Here is a 23,953-nt window from a genome sequence, read left to right on the forward strand (position 1 = left end):
TTATTTTCGGTATCCAATTGATCTTTGCACCTGTTACGTCCACAGTATCTCCCCATATTTCTGTTTCCCCAACTATTGGTACTATTCACTCTTTCCACCCTTTTCCTGCTCACGAGCAAGCTCGACGCTCTGAGTTTATAAATAACACTTTCATTCAGCTCTTGCACCAACATCAATTAGTGGTTAACACAACAAACTGCTGGGTATGTGGCCTGATACCACATACCATGGACAAGGGCATCCCTTATTTGGTTCTGCCTTTCAGTTATAATGGATCATTCTGGGCATTTCAGACCATGTTCGCCTATGCTCTAGAGACCTCCCCTCCACGACCTCCGCGTTCCACCCGGTATAACTCTGCTAATAGAGCCTTGGTGAAAGGAATCACTGATATGGTGAGAGATGTCACTAATACTCCGTACATTCCCAAGGATGAGTTGCGAGTCTACATGGGGTGGAACATTACAGAATATGGCATTACTCTGGGTGAGAACAAACGTAAGAGCTCGACTCCGATCTGGGTCGTACCCCACCAAGGTCAGGTCTGTTTGCAAGGGAATGGGAGGAATCCGAAGGCTCGACTGGGGAAGAGTGACTGCATTGAAACATACGTGTTCCCGTCACAATCTTCCCCTGCATTCTTAGCCGCTAAGGGTACCTATTATGTTTGTCAAGACAGAGCATATACATGGCTGCCCGCTGACTTCTCAGGCTCATGTTATATCGCTCAACTGTTACCTCCGACATACACTGCTGCACCGGATTATCACAAAACGAGAGTTGTGAGAGGTGTATTCAGTAAAGAGGATACTGCTGGCCAAGAAGCAGGAGACTTTTTCAAAGGTTTCCTCCCGTTCTGGGGGCCTATGGTCAACAGTAGAAACCTACGTCAACTAACACGAGTAGTTGAATCCACCATTATTGAAACTACAGGTGCCCTTAGTAACCTGACAGCTGAGCTTCAAGCGGATCGCCTCATGACGTTACAGAACCGTATGGTTCTTGACGTATTACTTGCAGATCGAGGTGGGGTATGCAAAATGATCCAATCAAGTTGCTGCGTTTTTATCCCAGATAATGCGCCAACAGTATACAAGGCCATCTCTAAGTTACACAAAATCTCCGACTCCATTCACGTAGAGGAAGGTGACTGGTCACTAATGGGATGGTTCTGGAACCTGTTATCTGCATGGGGGTGGAAGGTTCTAATGGTCATTGGTGTTACGTTAGTATTTTTATTCTCGTGCTGTCTCATTATTTAGTGTGGCCCTGCCTTATGTAGCGTTTGTGTTTCATCATGCGTAAGGAGACCACCTGTTTTCAGAGATACGCCACGGGATAGAGTAATGCTACAACAACATATCAGTGACCTGATGAATATAGAACTGGACTCTGACATAGAGTGAGTTGTTGCCTATGTAAGGGCAAAAGGACGGTCTGAGGTTCTGTTTGCGATTCGAACCTGTGAATTCGGTATCATAGTACTGACACGATTTTGGTACCAATGAACCGCAAACGATCCATTGTATACGTGACAGTGTTTTCGCTGCGCAACTAGCACGAATTCACTGGAAACTAGGGCATTCTCTCTAAAAGTCACGGCATCCATTTTAGTTACGGCATCCATCTTGTTTCTTGCCCTCACATAGTCAATGAACGGACGATGACCCCGGCAGAGTCACCTTGTTAAGGACACGTAAGCTCGAGCCCCGAGAAAGGCTGACGCTACATGACTAGGCAGAATCAAGCTGCCTCCCTTGCCTGAGGCCAGTCCTGCTATACTGGTTCTCGTGTCCGTTGTCCTGACTGAAAGGCCGAAGACGATTGCCCTGCCCGTTTATGATCCATAAACACCTCTTATCCTACATTTCAATCCTTTGCACCTGGCTCTGCTCCTTTCTTTCTGGGCTTTTACAATGGGGAGGTTACGATTTTTATGATGGGGAGGATCAAGTAGAGAATGAAAAACTGTCGAGAGGATCTGATTGAACACCGAGAACCCACAACTAATCATTGTTTGATATTTATTTATTGTCTGTTTGGGATACCGGGTTAGGCATGAGAAATATTCGTGTAATGTTGCCCCAAGACATTTTTCTTGTATTTAAGAAGCAACCCACTTAATGCAATTTGAACAGCCTCGTAGATTCTGCCTCTGTGTGGTTCCTATGATTTCTGTGTCCCTGCAGTAAATAAACCTTGGTCTTTGACGCCGCCATCGAGAAGCCCGTGTCTCTGTTTATTTGTGCACCGAGACAGGAGGAACTCAGGGGTCTTCGGGTGTTGTTTCCCTGACACCTCTGGACTCTTAAAAGTCCAGAACCTCATCAGAACGAAGTGCATCAAGTACGTCATGGACGGTTTGTAGAGGATGGCATTCTCTAAGCTGTTGGAAGTAGAAAGGATGTCGGCGCAGAGATCAGAGTTAAGGAGAGTTGTACGAACAAAATGTTTTCTGTTTCAGGTGTTCCTACTGTTCCTGACCGTATCTATGTTATTGGTGGGTGGAGTGTATTTTGGAGTACTGTGGTAAATAATTTAATTACCGGTACTTAATTTGATGCGGAAAATTAATAAGAATAGCTCAGTAAAATAAGAGGCAGAATCCGTGGTATTAGAGATTCGGAACGGGCTTTATTCCAATAACAATTCGAATTGTGGGCTTCATATTCCATCACCACGGAGGTTCAGGAAGTGAAGGACAATACATTATTGACAGGTAATCATTTTTATAGAAGAGGCATTACAGTGAAACAGATGCAGGAGGCGTAACAGTTGATAACAGAGATAAAGACATACATGCGTAACTAAAATGGGTGTAACTAGGCGTAACTAAAGAACGTCATTAGGTATGATGTCACAAATGGGTGGTTCCATGAAAGAATTTCGCAATGTCAGCAAAAATACTTGGCAGAGATGCGCGCGCAGCAGCATGACGTGTGATTTGACGTGCAACTAGGGGGAGAATGGGACTTGACATTTAGCTCTACATGTGGAGACAGAAGTCTGGGGTTATGTCAACCTAATCCCAAATCATATCTAATATCCTATGTTTAAAGAACTGTGTTATCCAAAAAGAGAGGTCTCTTAGGATAGAATCTTATTCTATACTGACTATACTGACTGTTAGTGCGTGTACAAGCGTCTAAGTGTCTACACTAGATGCGAGGGGGTAGGAATATTCCATGGTAACAGGGTTTATGAATTACTTGCATGAGGACAGCGAGGCCTGGCCCCTTTGCACGGTAGCTGGAGGAATGTTTACCTAAACTGCTAGACAGGAATGCATCGGATGAGGGGCGGAGGAGATAATCTTGAAGGTGAAATACAGTTTTCTGGCAGGCTACGGGCTGGATCAGGCACCGTTAGCCGCGCAGGGAGTAAGACAAAGTTCATGGTCACAGATGCAGGCTCAGACTGGAGCTTTCAGAGGCAGAAGGCAGGAAAAGGCTTGGTGACAGAATTCGGGCCTACTCGCCTGAATCTGTAAAATGTGGAAAGTGAACCACATAAAGTCGGTGGCCTTTCATACTTAGAAAAGGAATATCTGACCCATTCATGGTGGATCTGAAAGAGGACATGTTGACGGTGGACGCACATATATTTGCGTCTTCAAAACTGGAGCAGGAGGGAACATACATGTACGTATAGCATGTACATGGAGCCGTTGGGGTCTACGATAGGGGACATTCTGATCACAAAATTCATATTTCCTCATTCCCTCCTTGTCCCCTTCGGACCCTTAGGAGATATCGATCTTCATCAATCCATCGATCTGTTCATATAACATCATTTGTTCTTCTTTCTTCTTCCGGGATCTCGAACGAAAACTTGGATGTGGGATACACGAGGTGGCACACAGACCACAAATCGCTGGCCCACATTGTAGACATAAGCAGCAACTGAATAGTATGAGAAAGCCAATACCTAGGAAGGAGAGCATTCTCCATCCCCAGGCTGACAACACGCTCCAGAACCAACCGGACCAAGTCCAGGTGCCTGGACTCTGGTGTATCTGGCTTACAATCTTATGAAGGCGGGTTATGGCTTTATATACTGACGGCGAATTTTCTGGTATGGAAATGCAACAACTTGATCCGATGACCCTACAAGCTCCGCCCCTATCAGCTAGGATGACGTCAAGGACAAGACGATTTTGAAGCACAACAATCCGCATAGCAGACTGCTCTTCTGTTAAATTGCCTAAGGCGGAAATAGTTTCGTTCACTACTGCTTCAAGGGTTCTGGTTAATCTACGTATCAACTTACTGTTAGTGACTGTACCTATATAGGGGAAGAAACCTTTATTGAAATCTGTGTATTTTTCCCATGCTGTTTCAGTGTAATCGACGATTGGGAGATCTCTCTGCTGTCTATTGTGTACTAAAAGAGTATTTCTATGATAATCAGGAGGAGCTAAGAAAACAGGTGGTAGGAGGAATGCTATGTAACAGGTACCATCCCAATCTAGAGGTAGGCGTATATATGCGGTCTGGCCACATATAAAGTAGGAATGACGAGAAGCTCTAAATGTAGACTTGCCTTGATCACTGAATTTTATCACAGTGGTGCATTTACTATGGCCCATGTGTATGGAGCCATTCTTTCTTATACATAGTTCCCCTTTTACTGGGAATACGGACATGGCGGGCAAGATTGGTGTAGCTTCAGATTCAACGTTCAGGATCATGAGGTTAAGTGTAAAATTACCTAATCCGTATACTTCATTTTCTAGATCAGTTCCTGTTCTTTTGGGAAGTCCCTCCTTGTTAGGGTAGCAGACTTTAAGCAAAACTAAGTTCAGGTTTCCCCATACCCAGTTGTCTTGATAAACTGCGGAATTCGAATCTAGGGAATTAATCAAACTAAACCATGCTCCACAGGAGCCATTGTGTGTGAACGGATAGGGAAAGAGGGGCAAAACTCCCTTATAGTTCTGATAGGGAGGGAGTCGGCCACATATCCAACAATTTGTGGCATTGCTGGTTTGATGGGAATGATGTAGCATACTAATGAAAGTGTTATTGCGCAGCGCAAATCTATAGGACAACTCATGCGGGGGTAATTCACTAAAAGAATGTTCAGCAGTAACATTGTAAACATGTTTAGAAATAGGATAATATATGTGCAACAATATACTTGCAGCGATTATTAAAGAGGCTGGACGATCTGGCCCCCAAGGTAGCCCTCCGATCCACGGTGGCACGGCATTCTGCACCATGGTTTACGGAGGCTCTTCGTGTGGCTCGCAGCCAATGTAAGGTGGCCGAGAGGGCCTGGCGACGTTTGTATGATGGGGAGGCTAAACTCGCCTACAAGGCGGTGGTGAAGGCCTACCATCGGGACATTCTGGGAGCTAAGAGGGACTATTTGGCTAGGAGGATCGAGGCATCCGCGAACTCCTGTAAGGAGATCTTCACCATTGTGAAGGAGTTCACGACCCCTAGTTCCCAATCGCCCCCTCTAGTTTCTTCAGATACGTGGGCAGGTGATCTGGCCGGCTTCTTCACTAATAAGATCAAGGCGATTCAGGCCTCCTTTGTGGAAGGACCGGAGGATGGAAGTGGCGTCACCGGGGCTGGGTGCGGATTTCCGCACACACCGACGGCGGTGCTGTCTGATTTTCCTGCTGTTTCCAGCGATGTGTCCAGGCAGCTGTTGGCCAATCTGAAATCTGGCTCGCCACTTGACCCCTGCCCCGCCAAATTTTTGGCTGGGATGGCGGAGGTGGTGAATCCGCTGGTTAATCCCATCCTCAACGCCTCGCTGAGGGAGGGGAGGGTCCCCAGCTCTTGGAAGAGAGCGATGGTGATCCCCCTCCTAAAGAAACCGGGTCTCGACGTCGAGGTTCTGGCCAATTATAGGCCAATTTCACTTCTTCCGGCCCTCACGAAGATCACGGAAAAACACGTCCACGGTGTCCTGTCGCGCTTTCTGGAAGCTAACAATCTGCTCCATCCATCTCAATCCGGTTTCCGTCCTAATTTTAGTACGGAAACGGCATTGCTAGAGGTCACTGAGATCATCAGGGAGACTCTTGATGTCGGTGGGAGGGCGATGCTGGTCATGTTAGAGCTATCGGCGGCCTTCGACACCGTCCCCCACAGGGCGCTCTTAGCGAGGCTTTATGACATCGGCCTTAGGGGGACGGCGCTCAGGTGGTTTACATCCTTCCTTGAAGGCCGCCGCCAGACGGTCTGGGTTTCTCAGAGCTCTGCCGAGATGCCGCCATTGGGAGTTGGGGTTCCACAGGGATCTGTGTTGAGCCCCACGTTGTTTAACATCTTTATGTCCCCTTTGGCGGCCTTGGTGGAAGCATATGGGGCCCAGATCATCTCTTACGCCGACGACACGCAACTCCTCTTCACATGCGGGAAAGACCAGGAGTTTGATGGAGGGAGAATTCGGGACTGTCTTACATTGGTCTTTGACTGGTTCCAACGGAACAGTCTAAGGGCCAACTCGAGCAAGTCCGAGGTTCTGTTTTTTGGTTGCGGTGTCGATCCGGAGTGGCAGCATTGGTGGCCGTCCGACATGAGCCCTCCTGCACAGTCTTCCTTGGTGGCTAAAAACCTGGGTGTCAAGCTGGACAACCAGCTATCGCTGCGAACACACATTCTGGGTCTGGCTGGCACCTGTTATGGAATTTTGAAAATGCTCCGTAAATTCCTGCCCCTGCTGTCTGAGGAGCACAGGCGTATTACTGTGCAGGCTCTCGTCGGTTCGAGGCTTGATTATGCTAATGCCCTCTTCCTTGGCCTCCCTGATTACCTAGTTCAGCGCCTACAGGTGGTACAGAACTCTGCCGCCCGGGCTATCTTTGGCCTGCGTAGACGAGCCCGAGCTTCCGGGCTGCTTCAGGCGCTACATTGGCTGCCTGTCCGGAAGCGGATCCAGTTTAAATCCCTGACTCTGATGCACAAAGCCCTGTTTGGATCAGGGGCTGGATACCTGCGGCGGAGACTAGCCTTCTATCGACCAGTCCGCTCCTTGCGCTCGGAATCCCTTTACAAAGCGGTGGTCCCTCGGGTGAGGAAGGCCCGCACGGGAGGGCGCTCTTTCAGCTGCAAAGCCCCACAGCTGTGGAACTCGCTTCCTCTTTCGCTGCGCAGCACTGTCAATTTGTTCCAGTTCAGGAAGAGCCTGAAGACCTGGCTTTTTAATCTTTAGGCTGTTCTTATTGCTTCAGTTTCAGTTCTTTTTCTCATTCTTTTGCTGTGTTGTGTTATTTTTATTCTGAGATGCAGGTGGAAAGCGCCGGGACACTCTTTTCGAGTAGCCGTGCGCTATAAAAGAACGCTGTAACATAACATAACATAAAAGACTTAAGAAAAACAAAATTAATAACGTCACTGTGCAATGACTACGTAGTGATTTACAGTACGCATGCTTTTTCAACTGCATCTTTCGGTTTCTTTCTCTATTCAGGTCTAGGGGATACATGTCAGAGACAAATTCGACCGATTCACCTTGGAGAGGACTTAAACAATCAAATTGTCTGACTTATTAGACCGTAATTTTAGTTTGTATAGTTCCTTATCGCTTTGTTCAACCAAAGGAAGCTTTGAGTCAATCGGTGAAGACACGCGAGGTGTAACGTTTACATCAGACGGTAATCCATGAAATTTCTTGATATGACTTGAATGTAACCATCCTTTGCGACCTTCGATCTTCACGGCTGTCCTCGTGGTGAGTAGTACAAGTTGAGGCGATTTCCACCTAGGATCCAGCTGAGTCTTCCGGTCAAAATTCCGCACTAACACCAGGTCCCCGGGAACTACGTCATGGGGTTTCACCTCGGTGTTGTCGGGAAAGGCTGCAGCTACCTGTGAACGACAAGATTGTAGTGCAGACATCAAGGAAGCCAGGTAATCTGTCAGCATATTACAGTCAACATCAGTTATTTTGCGTGGTATAGGCGTCCCCCACATATTTGGTGGTCTGCCAAAGATCACCTGATAAGGGGATAGCCCTGTTCGAGAGTGCGCTACCATTCTCATGTAAAAGAGTGCAACTGGTAAGGCTACTACCCAATCGACACCTTTCTCTCTACATATTTTGGACAATCTAATTTTCAGAGTTTGATTATGTCGTTCCACGAGACGTGCTGCCTCGGGGTGTCGGACACAGTGAAATTTCCATTGATAGCCTAACAAAAGTGAAACGTGTTTCATTAGTTCGGATGAGAACGGCTGGCCGTTATCTGAGTAGACAACACGTGGTAAACCGTACCGTGGGAAGAATTCTCGAACCAACTGTTTGGCAGTAGTCGGGGCAGTGTAATCTGAGACCGGGTAGGCTTCTGTCCAACGGGAAAGAGCACAGACAACTACAAGAACATATTTGAATCCTCGACATCGTTCCATCTGGATATAATCCATCTGGAGGACTTCAAAAGGGTGATCAGGAGGCTGAAATCCACCCTGTTCTACGGGAATGCTTTTACCTGGGTTAAACTGACAACAGATCATACAGGTACAAACTTTTTGTTTAGCTGCTGCTCGTAAATGTTTGTTGAACCAAATGTGTTGAATGCTGTCTAGCATAGCTTTTTCTCCTAGGTGCGCTGGACTATGTATTGTATTAATGATAACTTGAACCATAGAGTCAGGAAGGAACCATACAGATTTTTCCTTCGTCATCCATCCTTGATCCGTTTGGATCCCTCCTAATTCAGTCCATTTCTTTATTTCATCTGGTGTAGCATGTGTCTGTATGTCAATTACGTCAAGAGCGGGATCCTTAACCGTCATGCAATGTGTTGGTGTCGGAACTATTGTCTTTGTCATGTCAGATGTGTGAGTTTGAGCAGTCTGTTTAGCTGTTCTGTCAGCTAGATCATTGCCTTGGGAAATGATATCAGTAACTTTCGTATGAGCTTTACATTTCATAATTGATATTGCAGTGGGTAGATGTATTGCATCTAATAAGGCATGAATGAGGGGTCCGTGCTGAATGTGGGCACCGTGAGAAGTTAAATAACCTCTCTCTCGCCACAGCACGCCGAAGTCATGTACAACTCCGAATGCATAACGTGAATCAGTGTATATGTTGACTTTCTTATTTGTGGCTTGAATACAGGCTTGTGTCAGAGCGATGAGCTCTGCTGCTTGAGCTGACAAGGTATTTATGCAATATGTTTCAATGACTTCAGTGTCTGTTGTGACTGCATACGCGGCCACTAGCTCTCCTGTACTTGTTCTCATACATGAACCATCTACATACAACGTCAGGTCTGGATCTGACAATGGGACGTCTGTCAAGTCTTGTCTGGGTTTCGTCGTGATAGTAATAACTTCGACACAATCATGTGCCAATGGATCTGTTCCGCCTACTGGTAACAGTGTGGCAGGATTTAACGTATTACAACGTCTGATTTCTATGTGTGCCTGAAACAATGTTAATTCGTAACCGGTGAGTCTTGCTATAGTCAAGTGTTGTGTTTGTGTGCGGTTCAAGAGAACCTCTACTGCATGTGGTACTTGTACTGTCAATTGATGTCCTAACACTATGGCATCGCTTTGTCGGATTGCTAAAGCTGTTGCTGCCACTGATTTTAGGCACGCTGGAAGTGCCTGCGCTACTGGATCTAATGTACTAGAGAAATAAGCACATGGTTTGTGTGATCCTGCTTGTTCCTGTGTGAGTACTGACAAGGCAGTACCTTCGCGTTCTGTAACAAAGAGCGTAAAATGTTTATTGTAACATGGTGTTGCTAAAACAGGTGCTTGACATAAAGCTTTCTTTAGGCTTTCAAAAGCTTGTGTATGTTCCTGAGTCCAAGGGAGGACAGTCGATGTGGCCGCCTCCTGTGTTGTCAACTGAATGAGTGGTTTTGCTAGAAATGCATACTGAGGGATCCACTGCCTACAATATGAAGTGAGGCCTATAAAAGCCCGTACCTCCTTTTGTGTCTTGGGTATTGGCATGTTAGCAATTAACTGGATGCGATCTGACGTAAGCTGCCTTCCCTCCTTGGACAGCGAGTGCCCAAGGTAAACAACTCGCTGGACACAGAATTGCAGCTTAGAAGGGGACACCTTGTGCCCCTTTTCGGCCAAAAATTGTAAAACCGTCAGTGAGGCTTTTTCACATTCAGGTTCGCTTCTAGCGGTGATCAGCAGATCATCGACATATTGAAGCAGGGCAGTGTTGACTGGCATGTGGATACTGTCAAGTTCTCGTTTCAGTGCTTGGCTATAGATGCTGGGGCTTTCTGTGAATCCTTGAGGTGCGCGTGTGAATTTAAAGCTTCGTCCATTTAAACTAAATCCGAACAAGTATTGGCTTTCCGGATCTATTGGGACGCTGAAAAAGGCATTCTTGAGATCAATTACAGTAAAGAATGTTGCTTCGGAATCAATGGCTGTAATAGATTTTCTCGGACTTTATTTGAATTCTCCTTACTTTTCTCTTCCTGTCTGAGTGCTTTTTCTGTACGTCTATATGATTCTTTACGCCATAATTCAATGGCATCTTTCTGTGATTGTCTAGCTTTCTTTTTCCATAATTCTTCCTCTACTTTCATGATGCAATCTGCATCCCAGGTCCCAGCTGCGGGCCACCTCTGACTTTCTGGTAATTCCTTGGTGTAGTCTACCCATAAATCAAGAAATAATATGGCGTCTAGGCCATGTTTATGATACATGAAGTACCCTGGAGTGTCCCTAGGAGGAATGGGAACAGCTTCTTCGAGTACCCCTTTTCTAGTTTTGATCTGTCTTAATTTCGAAAAGAGCGGCATATTGAGAACTGATCTGATACCTAATTTTGAACACGTTTAATATAACAAAACACAATAATGAACAGTCATTCACACCACAATATGCAGAACGTATTTAAAACATTTAACATTTAACATTTAATGAACAACAATGATGGCCATTTAGGGAACTAGTCACTAAGCATAATACTCGGCACTAACTAGGTAATTCTGAATTATATACTAGACATACTAGATATACTGCTAAACAGTACAGATACACTGCTGAAACAGTGCAGACCGGATTTGTGTACCCAAACCCGTCTTGACCGGCACAACCTATGTGCACGTCAGAACGCCTCCCCGGCAATGGTACTCACCGGGTAGCTCGGAACGGAAGGCCTCGGAACTGAACTGAACTGGACTTGGACCGGACTGGACTCGACTCGAAACTTCGGAACTTCGGAACCTGGTGGGCCTCTGTATACCTCGGATCTTGCTCTCTCAGCTAGGCTCTGGTCGGGATACTTCGCACTTCTCACCGCCTCGTCTGGGTGTTGATCGCAGCCTCAGTTACCCCCGCTCGGCAGGAGGGAGATACAGGAAATCCTGTGGGTACGCGTTGTTGTCCGTCCAGCTGTGGCAGGAGACCGGGCCTGCAACGCACCTCCGGCGCGTGAGATGAGAAAGTGTCCCTATTCGGGCGCCATATATGTGGTAAATAATTTAATTACCGGTACTTAATTTGATGCAGAAAATTAATAAGAATAGCTCAGTAAAATAAGAGGCAGAATCCGTGGTATTAGAGATTCGGAACGGGCTTTATTCCAATAACAATTCGAATTGTGGGCTTCATATTCCATCACCACGGAGGTTCAGGAAGTGAAGGACAATACATTATTGACAGGTAATCATTTTTATAGAAGAGGCATTACAGTGAAACAGATGCAGGAGGCGTAACAGTTGATAACAGAGATAAAGACATACATGCGTAACTAAAATGGGTGTAACTAGGCGTAACTAAAGAACGTCATTAGGTATGATGTCACAAATGGGTGGTTCCATGAAAGAATTTCGCAATGTCAGCAAAAATACTTGGCAGAGATGCGCGCGCAGCAGCATGACGTGTGATTTGACGTGCAACTAGGGGGAGAATGGGACTTGACATTTAGCTCTACATGTGGAGACAGAAGTCTGGGGTTATGTCAACCTAATCCCAAATCATATCTAATATCCTATGTTTAAAGAACTGTTTTATCCAAAAAGAGAGGTCTCTTAGGATAGAATCTTATTCTATACTGACTATACTGACTGTTAGTGCGTGTACAAGCGTCTAAGTGTCTACACTAGATGCGAGGGGGTAGGAATATTCCATGGTAACAGGGTTTATGAATTACTTGCATGAGGACAGCGAGGCCTGGCCCCTTTGCACGGTAGCTGGAGGAATGTTTACCTAAACTGCTAGACAGGAATGCATCGGATGAGGGGCGGAGGAGATAATCTTGAAGGTGAAATACAGTTTTCTGGCAGGCTACGGGCTGGATCAGGCACCGTTAGCCGCGCAGGGAGTAAGACAAAGTTCATGGTCACAGATGCAGGCTCAGACTGGAGCTTTCAGAGGCAGAAGGCAGGAAAAGGCTTGGTGACAGAATTCGGGCCTACTCGCCTGAATCTGTAAAATGTGGAAAGTGAACCACATAAAGTCGGTGGCCTTTCATACTTAGAAAAGGAATATCTGACCCATTCATGGTGGATCTGAAAGAGGACATGTTGACGGTGGACGCACATATATTTGCGTCTTCAAAACTGGAGCATGAGGGAACATACATGTACGTATAGCATGTACATGGAGCCGTTGGGGTCTACGATAGGGGACATTCTGATCACAAAATTCATATTTCCTCAGTACAGTTGTTGTTACCTTCTGTTTCACCTACCTTTTCTCCTAAACTAAGTTCCCTCACCACTGTTTCCCCACATTCTTTTCATCCTTTGCCTCAACATGAACAGGTTAGGCGTGCGGAATTTATGAATAACTCCTTCGTTCAGCTGCTACATCAGCATCAGTTGGTGATGAATACTACCAATTGTTGGGTGTGTGGGTTAATGCCACATACCATGGATAGGGGTATTCCATATTTGGTCCTTCCTTACAGCTCCCAGGGTTCGGCTCGAGCATTCCAAACTATGTTCCGTAGTGCACTAGATTCCTACCCCAGTCGAGAGCCACGTTCTGTCAATTTTGGTTCTGGGCCGTATCACAAGCCTTTGGCGATAGCGATAGCGGATTTAGATAGAGATGTTTTTGATCCATCGCTTATCCCAAATGAAGAGGTGCAGGCTTATAAGGATCTGAGCGAGGCTGAGTATAGTACGTCAGTGGGTGATAGATAGCTTAAGAGCTCGTCCCCAATATGGATTGTACCACACCTCGGTAATTTCTGCTTGAAAGGTTTGGGTCGAAATCCGAGAGCACAACTTGGGAACAGTGCTTGCACTGACACGTATGTTCTACCGATGCTCTCTTCCCCTGTTTTTCTGACCGCTAAGGGCACTTATTTTGTATGTTATGAACGCGCATATACATGGTTACCCCGTGATTTTTCGGGTACCTGTTATATTGCGAATCTTTTACCACCGACTTTCACAGTCGCCTCAGATTATCACAAAACTAGAGTTGTGAGAGGCGTTATTAGCAAAGAGGATACTGCCGGTCAAGAAGCAGGAGACTTCTTTAAGGGTTTCTTGCCGTTTTGGGGACCTATGGTTAATAGTAGGAACCTAAGACAGTTGACCCGTGTAGTTGAGTCGACTGCTAATATTACTGCAAGTGCCCTTGGTAATTTAACAGCTGAACTTCAGGCGGATAGACTCATGACGTTGCAGAACCGTATGGTTCTAGATGTTGTTCTTGCAGATAGAGGTGGTGTGTGTAAAGTTATCCATTCGAGTTGTTGCATTTTTATTCCTGACAATGCTCCAACTGTCTACCAAGCCATCTCGAAGTTGCACAAGATTTCCGAGTCCATACACGTGGACGAAGGTAATTGGACGCTTCTAGGATGGTTTTGGGGCCTGATGTCAACTTGGGGTTGGAAGATTCTGATGATCGTAGGGGTTGTTGTAACGTTTCTGTTCACGTGTTGTCTTTGTGTACAGTGTGGTCCTGCCTATGTGGCCTATGTGCTACAACGTGTATAAGACGGCCATCTGTTACCAAGGAGACGTTGATGAATAGAATGATGTTCCAGCAGCAACTGAACGATCTGATGAATATTGAAATAGATTCCGATCTTGACTAGTGCTTGCCTACATGAGGGCAAAAGGAGCGTCTGAGGTTCCGTGTGGGACGGAACGACACTTTTGAGTGGTGACGAATATGGATGAGTTGGGTATCCACGAACCGCAAATGACGAGTATAGTGGGTGTACGCAGTTTCGCTACGTAACCACGTATGGTTCGTCTTATTTTTGGGTTTGTTCATCTGAAACCTCGGGTTCCATTTTAGATACGGCATCCATTTTGTTTCTTGCCCTCAAGTAGCCAGCGAACGGACTTTGTCCGCTTCGTGACCCTGGGACTCCCAAGCTTACACGAGGGACACGTGTTCCTTTGAGTGTGACTTTTATGACGAGGGAAATGACACGGCGAAGGCAGATGGCACCGCTCGAGGCTCATCTTGCCGTGCCGGTCTATTGTTTCAGTCATGCATACATTAGACACGAGGTCTCTGATCCCGTTATCAAGTTTCCTTTATTACTCCTAACACTCTTCTCTAATCTGTTGTGCATCCTTGTCCTTTCTTTGCATCTGTTTTTGTCCCTTCTCCTAATGTGTTTATGGTCAGGATGGAATGTGTTTTATTGCAGCGAAGATATGTTTTTACAGTTGGGAACTGGCAATACTGTTGTAATTATGTTCCGGCCTCCTGAAACATGAGCACGACTCTTTGAAGTTTATTGTGGGAACTGAGTTGTAATCTTTGTTCACCATACTGTTCTATGGGAAAAACGTGTATAAAAGGAGCGATCCACTTTTTCAATTCGAAGCAGTCTCCGAGAACCTACACGTTGTGTACTTCTTGTGACCTCTGTATCCCTGCAGTAAATAAACGCTGATCTCTGACGTCGCTGGAAGTGTCCCGTGTCTCTGTGTTTCGTACGCCAGAACAGGTAACCCACGAAGGTTTCAGGTGTTGTTCCCTGGCACCGCTGGGTCTTAGAATAACCCAGTCCTTCAATCCAGGAGTCCCAGACTGAAGGAGTGGGTCCCAGGATGAGTACTTTGGTCTTGTCCGAGTTGAGCTTGAGGCAGCTGCCTTTCATACAGTTATCAGTGGCCTTCATTCCACTGTGGAAGTTGGTTCTGGTGGTCGTGGGTTCATAAGTGAGGGAGAGGATCAGCTGGGTGTTGTTAGTGTAGGAGATGATGTTGAGTCTGTAGCTTCTGATGATGGCTGCAAAGGGGGCCATGTAGACGATGAAGAGGGTGGAGCTCAAGGAGGGACCCTGGGGTACTCCACAGCTGAACTCCGTGGGTTCTGAGAAGAGCTGCGGTAGTCTGACTCACTGGGTCTGGCTGTGAGGAAGGAGTGGATCCAGTCCAAAGCCTTGTCGCGGATAATGGCATCGTGGAGTCTTGTGATTAGGGTGCGGTGGGAGACGGTGTCGAAGGAGGCCAAGAGGTCCAGTAAGATGAGGGCTGCAGTCTCACGTCAGTCGATAAGAGAGCTATTGTCATCTATTGCAGCGAGGAGTGCAGTCTCTGTGCTGTGTTTGCTTTGGAAGCCAGATTGGGAGGTGTCCGGGACTTGGTTCACTTAGATGAACTTGGAGAGTTGGGCATTGATGGCATTCTCTATGACTTTGGCTGGGAAGGGAAGGAGTGAGATTGGGCTGAAGTTCTTCTAAAACTCATAACAACTCCATGGTACATATGTTATATGACTTTGTTTAATGTAAAGCACATTTTTACCGATTCGATTTCAGAAGTGCTCTTGAAAACTAATAAAACAATATTATGCATTGAGACTATAAGCCTGGGAAGCACTTCTACCACTCATAACACCTCCAAATAGGCACTGGGTGAACTAGGGGGGAATGGGGCTCTGCCAAAGGAACGTTCCGAAAGAGTTCTACAGCTCACAGTCACTCCATATGAGGATGGAATTAACCGAAAGAATCGGTCACTAAGAAAGGCTCTCCAGAAAGCACTTGTTCAGCAAATACTCACAAGGTAAAAATGCAACTACAAAGCTTTATATGTAAGCGGCAAAGGGTATTGTCAAGTATAGTCCATGAAGCACCTCTACGGTAGGGCTGTTTTTTGAGTAGGGACAGTTTTATGGCCGAAGGGGCAGTTTCGACTGTCCCTAATATTGCCACAAACATTGCCTGCAGCAAACAAAAATGCAAACAGTCTTCCACGCCATGCAAAATACCCATGCAGTGTGTCTACAAAAGTTCTAAATTGGCTTGATTCAAAATATGAGTCACTATTTTTCCTATCTGATTTTTATAACATGGGCCGCTTTTATTTGGTGCCCAGGACTATTTTATGTCCCAGTCCAAACCTGCCCCCAACACTAGCAATCACTTCATATGGAGAGGAAGTGAATATAAAACAGACACAAGTCTTTGTCACACGGAATCTAGATTAATACTAAATAAATTAGTGCATTTTGCTTATTTTTATGCTATGCAAAGACCACTCACATGCAGATGCACATACATACATTCATTAACCGTCCATATGGACAAAGAATGGCACCTCAGGAAGTGGCCCGTCCATAGGAACTATTCAAAGCAGTTCTGCCACTTAGAATGAGTTGATAAGAGGTGCCACAATCACTCTTTAACATAGATCTCAGTACTATAATAACTATGGAAGGTTATGGTGGAATCAAGAGAGCTGCTGTGAATTGTCACATTTGAACTGAAACAAAACCATGGCGAAGCATAATACAAGAGCAGAGGGGGCAACATTCTTGCCAATGTTGAAGTGTGAAGATTGTGGCACAACACTTTTCTTTTAATTAATTCTATACTGTAAATATGACTTTCGATCCTATAGTGGTACAAATATACAAATCAATCCACATAGGCACTGACCTGCTACCTGTAGCTCAAATTCTGCAAAGGTGTTCATATCGCGAGTTGTGGATCTGAAGGTGCACATGTATCGCCTGGCATCAGAGCGGGTGAGATTGGTGAGTGATAAGGCCACAACGCTGTGTGCAATATCTTTTTTGATCATTTGAGTTCTTCCTTTATACTGTTCATCTGTCTTATCGTATTCCGTCCCCTTGTCATAGAAATGCACAAGGTAGGTTTGATTCTCTGTTGCCCAGGAGACTTCTAATTCCTCTGCATTAATAGGGGGGTTGAGATGGCAGGAAAATATGGTCTTCCCACCAACAATGGCACAAATATGCTGACTGGGCCCTACAGCCTCAACAGACTGCACAGCTGCACCTGTCAAGAAAAACAGAAGATAACTTTCAGCAAAGATGATAGTGCAGTAGTGGTTCAGGTCATAAGGTGCACACTAGAAGGAAAGAGCCCAGACATGTTTAATTCTCTAAAGATTTTATTGTCTACCCCTACAAATCTAAGCTAAATTCATATTTTCGTCCATTTTAGTAGGTCTTGTTATAAGCAGAGAGCAGTATGCACATTGTGTCATTGACCTCAACAATTTGAGTCATGAACCTTAAACAACCTAATCAAATGTATCAGTTGAGATATTCTGAACCTATGTGACAATATCCTTAGAAAAGATGGTATCATTATACAACAGGTAGCAGTGCACTACTGCACAAGCTGGAAGGAGACACCATTTTCCACCACTGGTGATAGTAAACATTGCCATTGCGGCAATCCACATTTGTATCAGAGCACTACAAACCACCATGTCCAACTCCGCTGTATCCTGCTTAACACCCGCTCCCTCTGTAAACACACCATGGAAATCTGGGACACCATCACCACTCGCCCCTTGGACATCACCTTCATCACCAAGACATGGCTCAACTCTTCCTTGAAGCCACTGTCACCCCGATGGCTACAAAATGATACACCATGACCGCACCAGCAAAAACGGAGGGACATTGCCATCATCTTCAAGGAAGCCATTCAATGCACCACCACTGCCGACGACCATACACCTCTCATGGAGCACCTCAAATTTAGACTACAGACCGAAGCCATGACTACAATTAGAAGCACTCTTGCCTACAGACCCCGGAGAACCCGACAAGCTTTCTGCGATAACATCTCCAACCTTATCACCCCCTTTCCATAGACTCCCACCACTACGTTGTACTCGGCGATCTCAATTGTCACGCAAGATGACCCAAACAACACCAACTCCACCAACCTCCTCGAGAACCTAAACAACATTGTCCTCATCCAACTGGTAAGCAAATCCACGCACAAAGCTGGCCACAAACTAGACGCCATCTTCTCCAGAAATGGAATCAAATTCACCCACGTCACAAAACTCACCTGGACAGACCACTCCATCCTCCACTTCACAAACTCCAACACACTGCACACCAGCACCAAGCACTACAGCTCCCTCCACTGCAGCTGGGGCAAGGTAACCTAGACCCAGTGAACACAGGCCCTCAGCACCACTCACCCCAAAATGTCAGCAGACATCAACAAGGCTATCCAGAACTTTACCACCTAGGTTACCAAATGCGCTGACAGACTCACCCTGCTAAAACCAGCAAAATCCAACAAGACCGCCAAACAAGCCAGCTGGTACACCCCAGAGCTGTGATCCACCAAGTATCAATGAATAGACTCGAGAGATGGTGGCACGTCGCCAATATCCCCTCCGACAGAGCCCCCCCAAAGCAACCCTCAGCAAATACATAGGCCCTACAAGAAAACCAACAGAGCTGCGATCCCTGCCTGCGTTGAACTGCAGCCAATCACACAAAAACCTCTTCCAGATAGTCAGGAATTCTCCAGTAAGTAGCCTTAGAGAACATCATCCACCCCTCCCAGGAACTCTAAAACACCCTCTCGGACTAATTCCATGGCACGATTGCCACCATCTCCAAAAACTTTGACCCCCAACCCACCAACCAAACAATCACAACCTGGTCTCCACTCACCACCCTGACCACAACAGCCATCATGTCGTATATCGACTCTGGGGCACCCACGAACCCTTACCCACCCCATCCCTTCAGCCTCAGAACCAACCTAATCAGCACAGAACTCACCAGCATCCTACCCATCTCCAACTCCATTGCAACCTTCCCAGACAGCTGGAAACACGCTGAAGTGAAACCCCTCCTAAAGAAACCCTTGGCCGACCCCAGCAACATCAAGAACTATTGACCAATCTCCATTTGCCCCTACCCAGCAAAAGTACTTGAGAAGGCCATCAACCAACAGCTCACTGAACACCTCAAACACAACCACCTACCCCAGGGATACTCATAGTACGGCCCGCGGGCCGCCAGCGGCCCGGCAAGCCTTCCTTGGCGGCCCGCGGACCCTGCAGACATCGTAAGCACCGCCGGTTGCAGCAGCGCGGAGCTATGGGGGCCGGGACGGGTGATTCTTTTAAAAGCCATTCACTTGTTAATAAGGCTTTGTTGTATTTCACCTCTTCTTAGCGCTCCCCTGCATCTCCCCTCTGATTGAGTGGAGATGCAGGGGCGCTAAGAAGAGATGAAATACAACAAAGCCTCATTAACAAGTGAATGGTCTTTAAAAGACCTGTGAAGTACTTGGGTGCGGCGGCTGTTTGTGTTCCAGGGAAGCTAACTCTGCGCCGGGTAAGGTGAGGTGACGGACAGGGGGCGGGGGGTGAATGGTAAAAGACTTTTGTCCTATTTCAGCTCGTCATGGAAGGAAGTTGCTAATAATCATAAACCTAAGACTTATTTGTGAAAATGGCAAAAGGCTCTGTAGCCTTATTTTAATCCCAGCCTTATTTTAAGCTTCTACACATCGAATTATATTTTTCATGACATGTTTAATTTTCTTTTCAAAGGAAAAACAAGGTGTTCATTGAGAAAAGTGAATGCTAGAATTGCTACATGTTGCGCAGGTTGAAAAATTGAGTATAAATAGAGTGTTACCTATAGAGCAGGACAGACTGTTTCGTTAATTAGATAAAAGAGATACAAGGCTGATGTTGTGTACACATTAAATATATTGCACGTACAGTATCACAAGTCTCGTTACTGTTTAATTCAGGTAGTCCGTGATCTTTAGATATTTTCCATCTCTGTTGCCTCGATAACAAACCCATCATCGTAAGGTAGACACAAATGGCTCACCGCTGTCATCTCGCGGCGACTCCTCTTTTTCAAACAAGGTGTTGCAACTCCCTCCGTGATTTGTGGCTGCACTTTGAACCCTGAAGGTTACCTACTGAGGGCAAACACGCCCTCGCTGAACAAATGGATAATGCTATGGGAGCTCCAAGGACTCCTTCATCTTTACAGGCCGATGTCCAAGGGGTTCCTTCATATTCTTTTGGAAATTGATAAGAAAACAAATAGAAAAGTAGAGACAGAGAGGGAGGTAGACAAATGCAGTGAGTGAGGCAGAGGGAGAGAGAGAGAGACAGGGAGAGGGAGAGTGATAGAGGGAGAGAGAGAGAGACAGGGAGAGGGAGAGTGATAGAGGGAGAGAGAGACAGGGAGAGGGAGAGTGATAGAGGGAGAGAGAGAGAGACAGGGAGAGGGAGAGTGATAGAGGGAGAGAGAGAGAGACAGGGAGAGGGAGAGTGATAGAGGGAGAGAGAGAGAGACAGGGAGAGGGAGAGTGATAGAGGGAGAGGGAGAGACAGGGAGAGGGAGAGTGATAGAGGGAGAGTGATAGAGGGAGAGTGATAGAGGGAGAGAGGGAGAGGGAGAGACAGGGAGAGGGAGAGGGAGAGTGATAGAGGGAGAGGGAGAGGGAGAGACAGGGAGAGGGAGAGTGATAGAGGGAGAGGGAGAGACAGGGAGAGGGAGAGACAGGGAGAGGGACAGAGACAGAGACAGGGAGACAGGGAGAGGGAGAGACAGGGAGACAGAGACAGAGACAGAGACAGGGAGACAGAGACAGGGAGACAGAGAGAGGGAGAGGGAGAGACAGGGAGACAGAGAGAGGGAGAGGGAGAGGGAGAGGGAGAGACAGGGAGACAGAGAGAGGGAGAGGGAGAGGGAGAGAGGGAGACAGAGACAGGGAGACAGAGACAGGGAGACAGAGACAGAGACAGAGACAGACAGACAGACAGACAGACAGACAGACAGAGATGTGTGAATGCCGGGTCTGGTGGCTCAGTGGACGAAGGCGTCTGCTGCAGGGGCCTGTGTTCAACCTCATGGCCAAAGTTTTTTTTTGCTCTAGCCCCGCCCCCTCCCCCACTGACCCCGCCCCCACCGGTGCAGCCCTCGGCCACAAACTACACTTTAAATTTGGCCCCCGAGAGAAAGTTTGTGAGTACCCCTGACCTACCCGATGACTCACAGCCAGGATTCTGAGGAAATATGAATTTTTATGATCGATTGTGTCCCCTATCTTAGACCCCAACGGCTCCATGTGCATGCTACAAGTACATGTATGTTCCCTCCACTTCAAGCTATGAAGACGCAAATACATATGCGTCCAACGTCAACATGTCCTCTTTCAGATCCACCATGAATGGGTCGAATATTCCGTTCCTAAGTATGCCTTGCCACCGTCTTTACATGGTATACTTTTCACGTTTTTCAGCTCTGGCAAGGTAGGCCCTGAATTCTGCCATCGAGCTTTTCCTGCTTCTGCCTCTGAATGCTCCAGCCTGGACCTGTATCTGTATCCATGGCCTTTGTCTTACTTCCTGCGCGGCTAACGGTGCCTGGCCCGGCCTGTTGCCTGCCTAGACTGTATTCAGCCTTCAAGTTATCTGCTCCGCTCCTCGAGAAATGCATTCCTGTCTAGTAGTTTAGGTAAACATCCTTCCAGCTACAGAGCAAAGGGCCCGGCCTTACTGTCTCCGTGCAAGTAATTCATGGCTTCTGTTGCCATGGTAGGCCCATGCCCCCTCGCATCTCATGTAGACACGTAGACGCTTATACACGCACTAGTAGTTAGTATAGGATAGCCTCTGCCTGAGAGACCTTTCCTTCCAGATAATACAGTTCCTTAAACACAAGATATTAGATACGATTTGGGACTAGGTTGTTCTGACATCCCAGACTTCTGTCTCCTCATGTAGGGCTAAATGTCAAGTCCCCTTCACCCTCCAGTTACACGTCAATCACACGTCATGCTACTGTGTGCGCATCTCTGCCAAGTATTTCTGCTGATTTTGCAGGATTCACTTATGGATCCACCCACTTGTGTCATAATCATAATGACATTTCTAGTACATGCCCTCATGCACGCCTATTGTAACGCCTTTTTCATTACGTATGTGTATTCTTATCTCTCTTCTCAGCTGTCACGCCTTCTGCATATGTCTTCACTGTAATGCATTTACTATATATATGACAACCTGTCAATAAAATTGCGCTCTATCCCTTCCCGAACCTTAGTGGTGACGGAATACGATTGCCTGGTTCGAACCAATTCCTTTGTAAGGAATAAACCCATTTTAAAACCTCGAATACCACGGATTCTGCCTCTTATTTTTACTGAGTTATTCTTATTGAATTTTACCGCATAAATTAAGTCTAGGTAATTAAATTTACCACATAATTGGCGCCCGAATAGGGACACCTCTCACACCCCACGCGCCGGAGGTGCGTTGCAGACCCGGTCTCCTGCCACAGCCGGACGGACAACTACGCGTACCCGCAGGATTTCCTGTATCTCCCTCAGGCCAACGGGGGTGACTGAGGCTGCGATCAACACCCAGACGAGGCGGTGAGGAGTGCGGAGAATCCCGACCAGAGCCTAGCTGAGAGAGCAAGATCCGAGGTATACGGAGGCCCACCAGATTCTGAAGTTCCGAAGTATCTAAGTCACGAGTCGAGTCCAGTCCAGTTTGGTCTAGTCCAGTCCAGACTTCCGAGGCCTTCTGTTCCGTTCCGTGCTTCCCGGTGAGTACCGTTGCTGGGGACGCATCTAGACGTGCACATTGGTTTGTGCCGGTCAAGACGGGTTTGGGTACACAGACCTGGTCTGCACTGTTTCAGCAGTGTATCTGTGCTGTTTAGCAGTACATCTAGTATTATGCAGTTAACTAGTTTTATTCTAATTATTATTGTTCGTTCTAAAATGTTTTAACATGTTTTAAATGTCGTGGTATGAGTGATTGTTCGATCTTCATTACTGTGTTTATTGTATTAAGTGTGTTCAAGTCCGAGTAAGAATAAAGTAGAAAGGTTTAAGATGCCGTTATTTTCAAAATTAAGACAGATAAAAACTAGAAAAGGGATACTCGAAGAAGCCGTTCCCATTCCACCTAGGGACACTCCAGGGTACTTTATGTACCATAAGCATGGCCTAGATGCCGTATTATATCTCGAATTGTGGGTAGACTACACCAAGGATTTAGCAGAGAATCAGAGATGGCCCACTACTGGGACATGGGATGCAGATTGCATCATGAGAGTAGAAGAAGCATTATGGAAAAAGAAAGCCAGACAGTCACAGAAAGATGCCATTGAATTATGGCGTAAAGAATCGCATAGACGCACAGAGAAAGCGCTCAGAAAAGAAGAGAAAAGTAGGGAGGATTCAGAAAAAGCCCGAGAAAATGTATTAATTGAGGAAGGTATCCGAGTAAAAGCCGAACAAGTAGACAGACAACGAAACACTCTTATGAATGGTATGTATCCTCTTCTGGCCGAGGGTTTACCTAAGGCCACCCTGGAAGTACCGAAAGATCTGCCACCTCCATTGCTTCCGACTAAAGTGCACCCCAAGACTGCAAAGGACATTTTCCTTTCTTCCTATTTAGATGATGTACCCCCCGAATATGTTAACCCTCCGCCGCCACGCACACCACCTGCTAATGGCGCTCGACCCCGAGAAAATCTGTCCCCGCTTCTGCAGCAACATACTCCTGCATCTGTTCCAAACCTTCCGCCCGTTCCTTCACTTCTCCCTGCATCTATTCTTCCTACCTTACACCCAACGAATCCTTTTGGACCTAGCACCTCAGGTGGTGCGACAGGAAGCTTTCATACGCCACCATCAGTGCGTCGATTGACTTATAGGGATCTAGCACACCAACGTACACCTCAAACAGCGAATTATGACATATTTAAAGAGCCTCTTACAGATTGCAGATATGATCCAGTACCAG

The 23,953-nt window shown here is 46.5% G+C and overlaps 1 protein-coding gene across 1 annotated transcript in view; it reads right to left on the reverse strand.

Annotated features, from left to right (window-relative positions):
* The window catches only part of LOC146869483 (butyrophilin subfamily 3 member A3-like), a 246,996-nt gene that overhangs the window by 123,448 nt on the left and 99,595 nt on the right, over nucleotides 1–23,953 (reverse strand). The window contains exon 3 of the mRNA XM_085599875.1: nucleotides 16,813–17,175. Within this exon, the coding sequence (XP_085456001.1) occupies nucleotides 16,813–17,175 (363 nt within the window). The remainder of the gene's footprint in view (nucleotides 1–16,812; nucleotides 17,176–23,953) is intronic.

The sequence above is a fragment of the Triturus cristatus genome, chromosome 1_1 (assembly GCF_964204655.1).
Source record: "Triturus cristatus chromosome 1_1, aTriCri1.1, whole genome shotgun sequence".
NCBI lineage: Eukaryota > Metazoa > Chordata > Amphibia > Caudata > Salamandridae > Triturus > Triturus cristatus.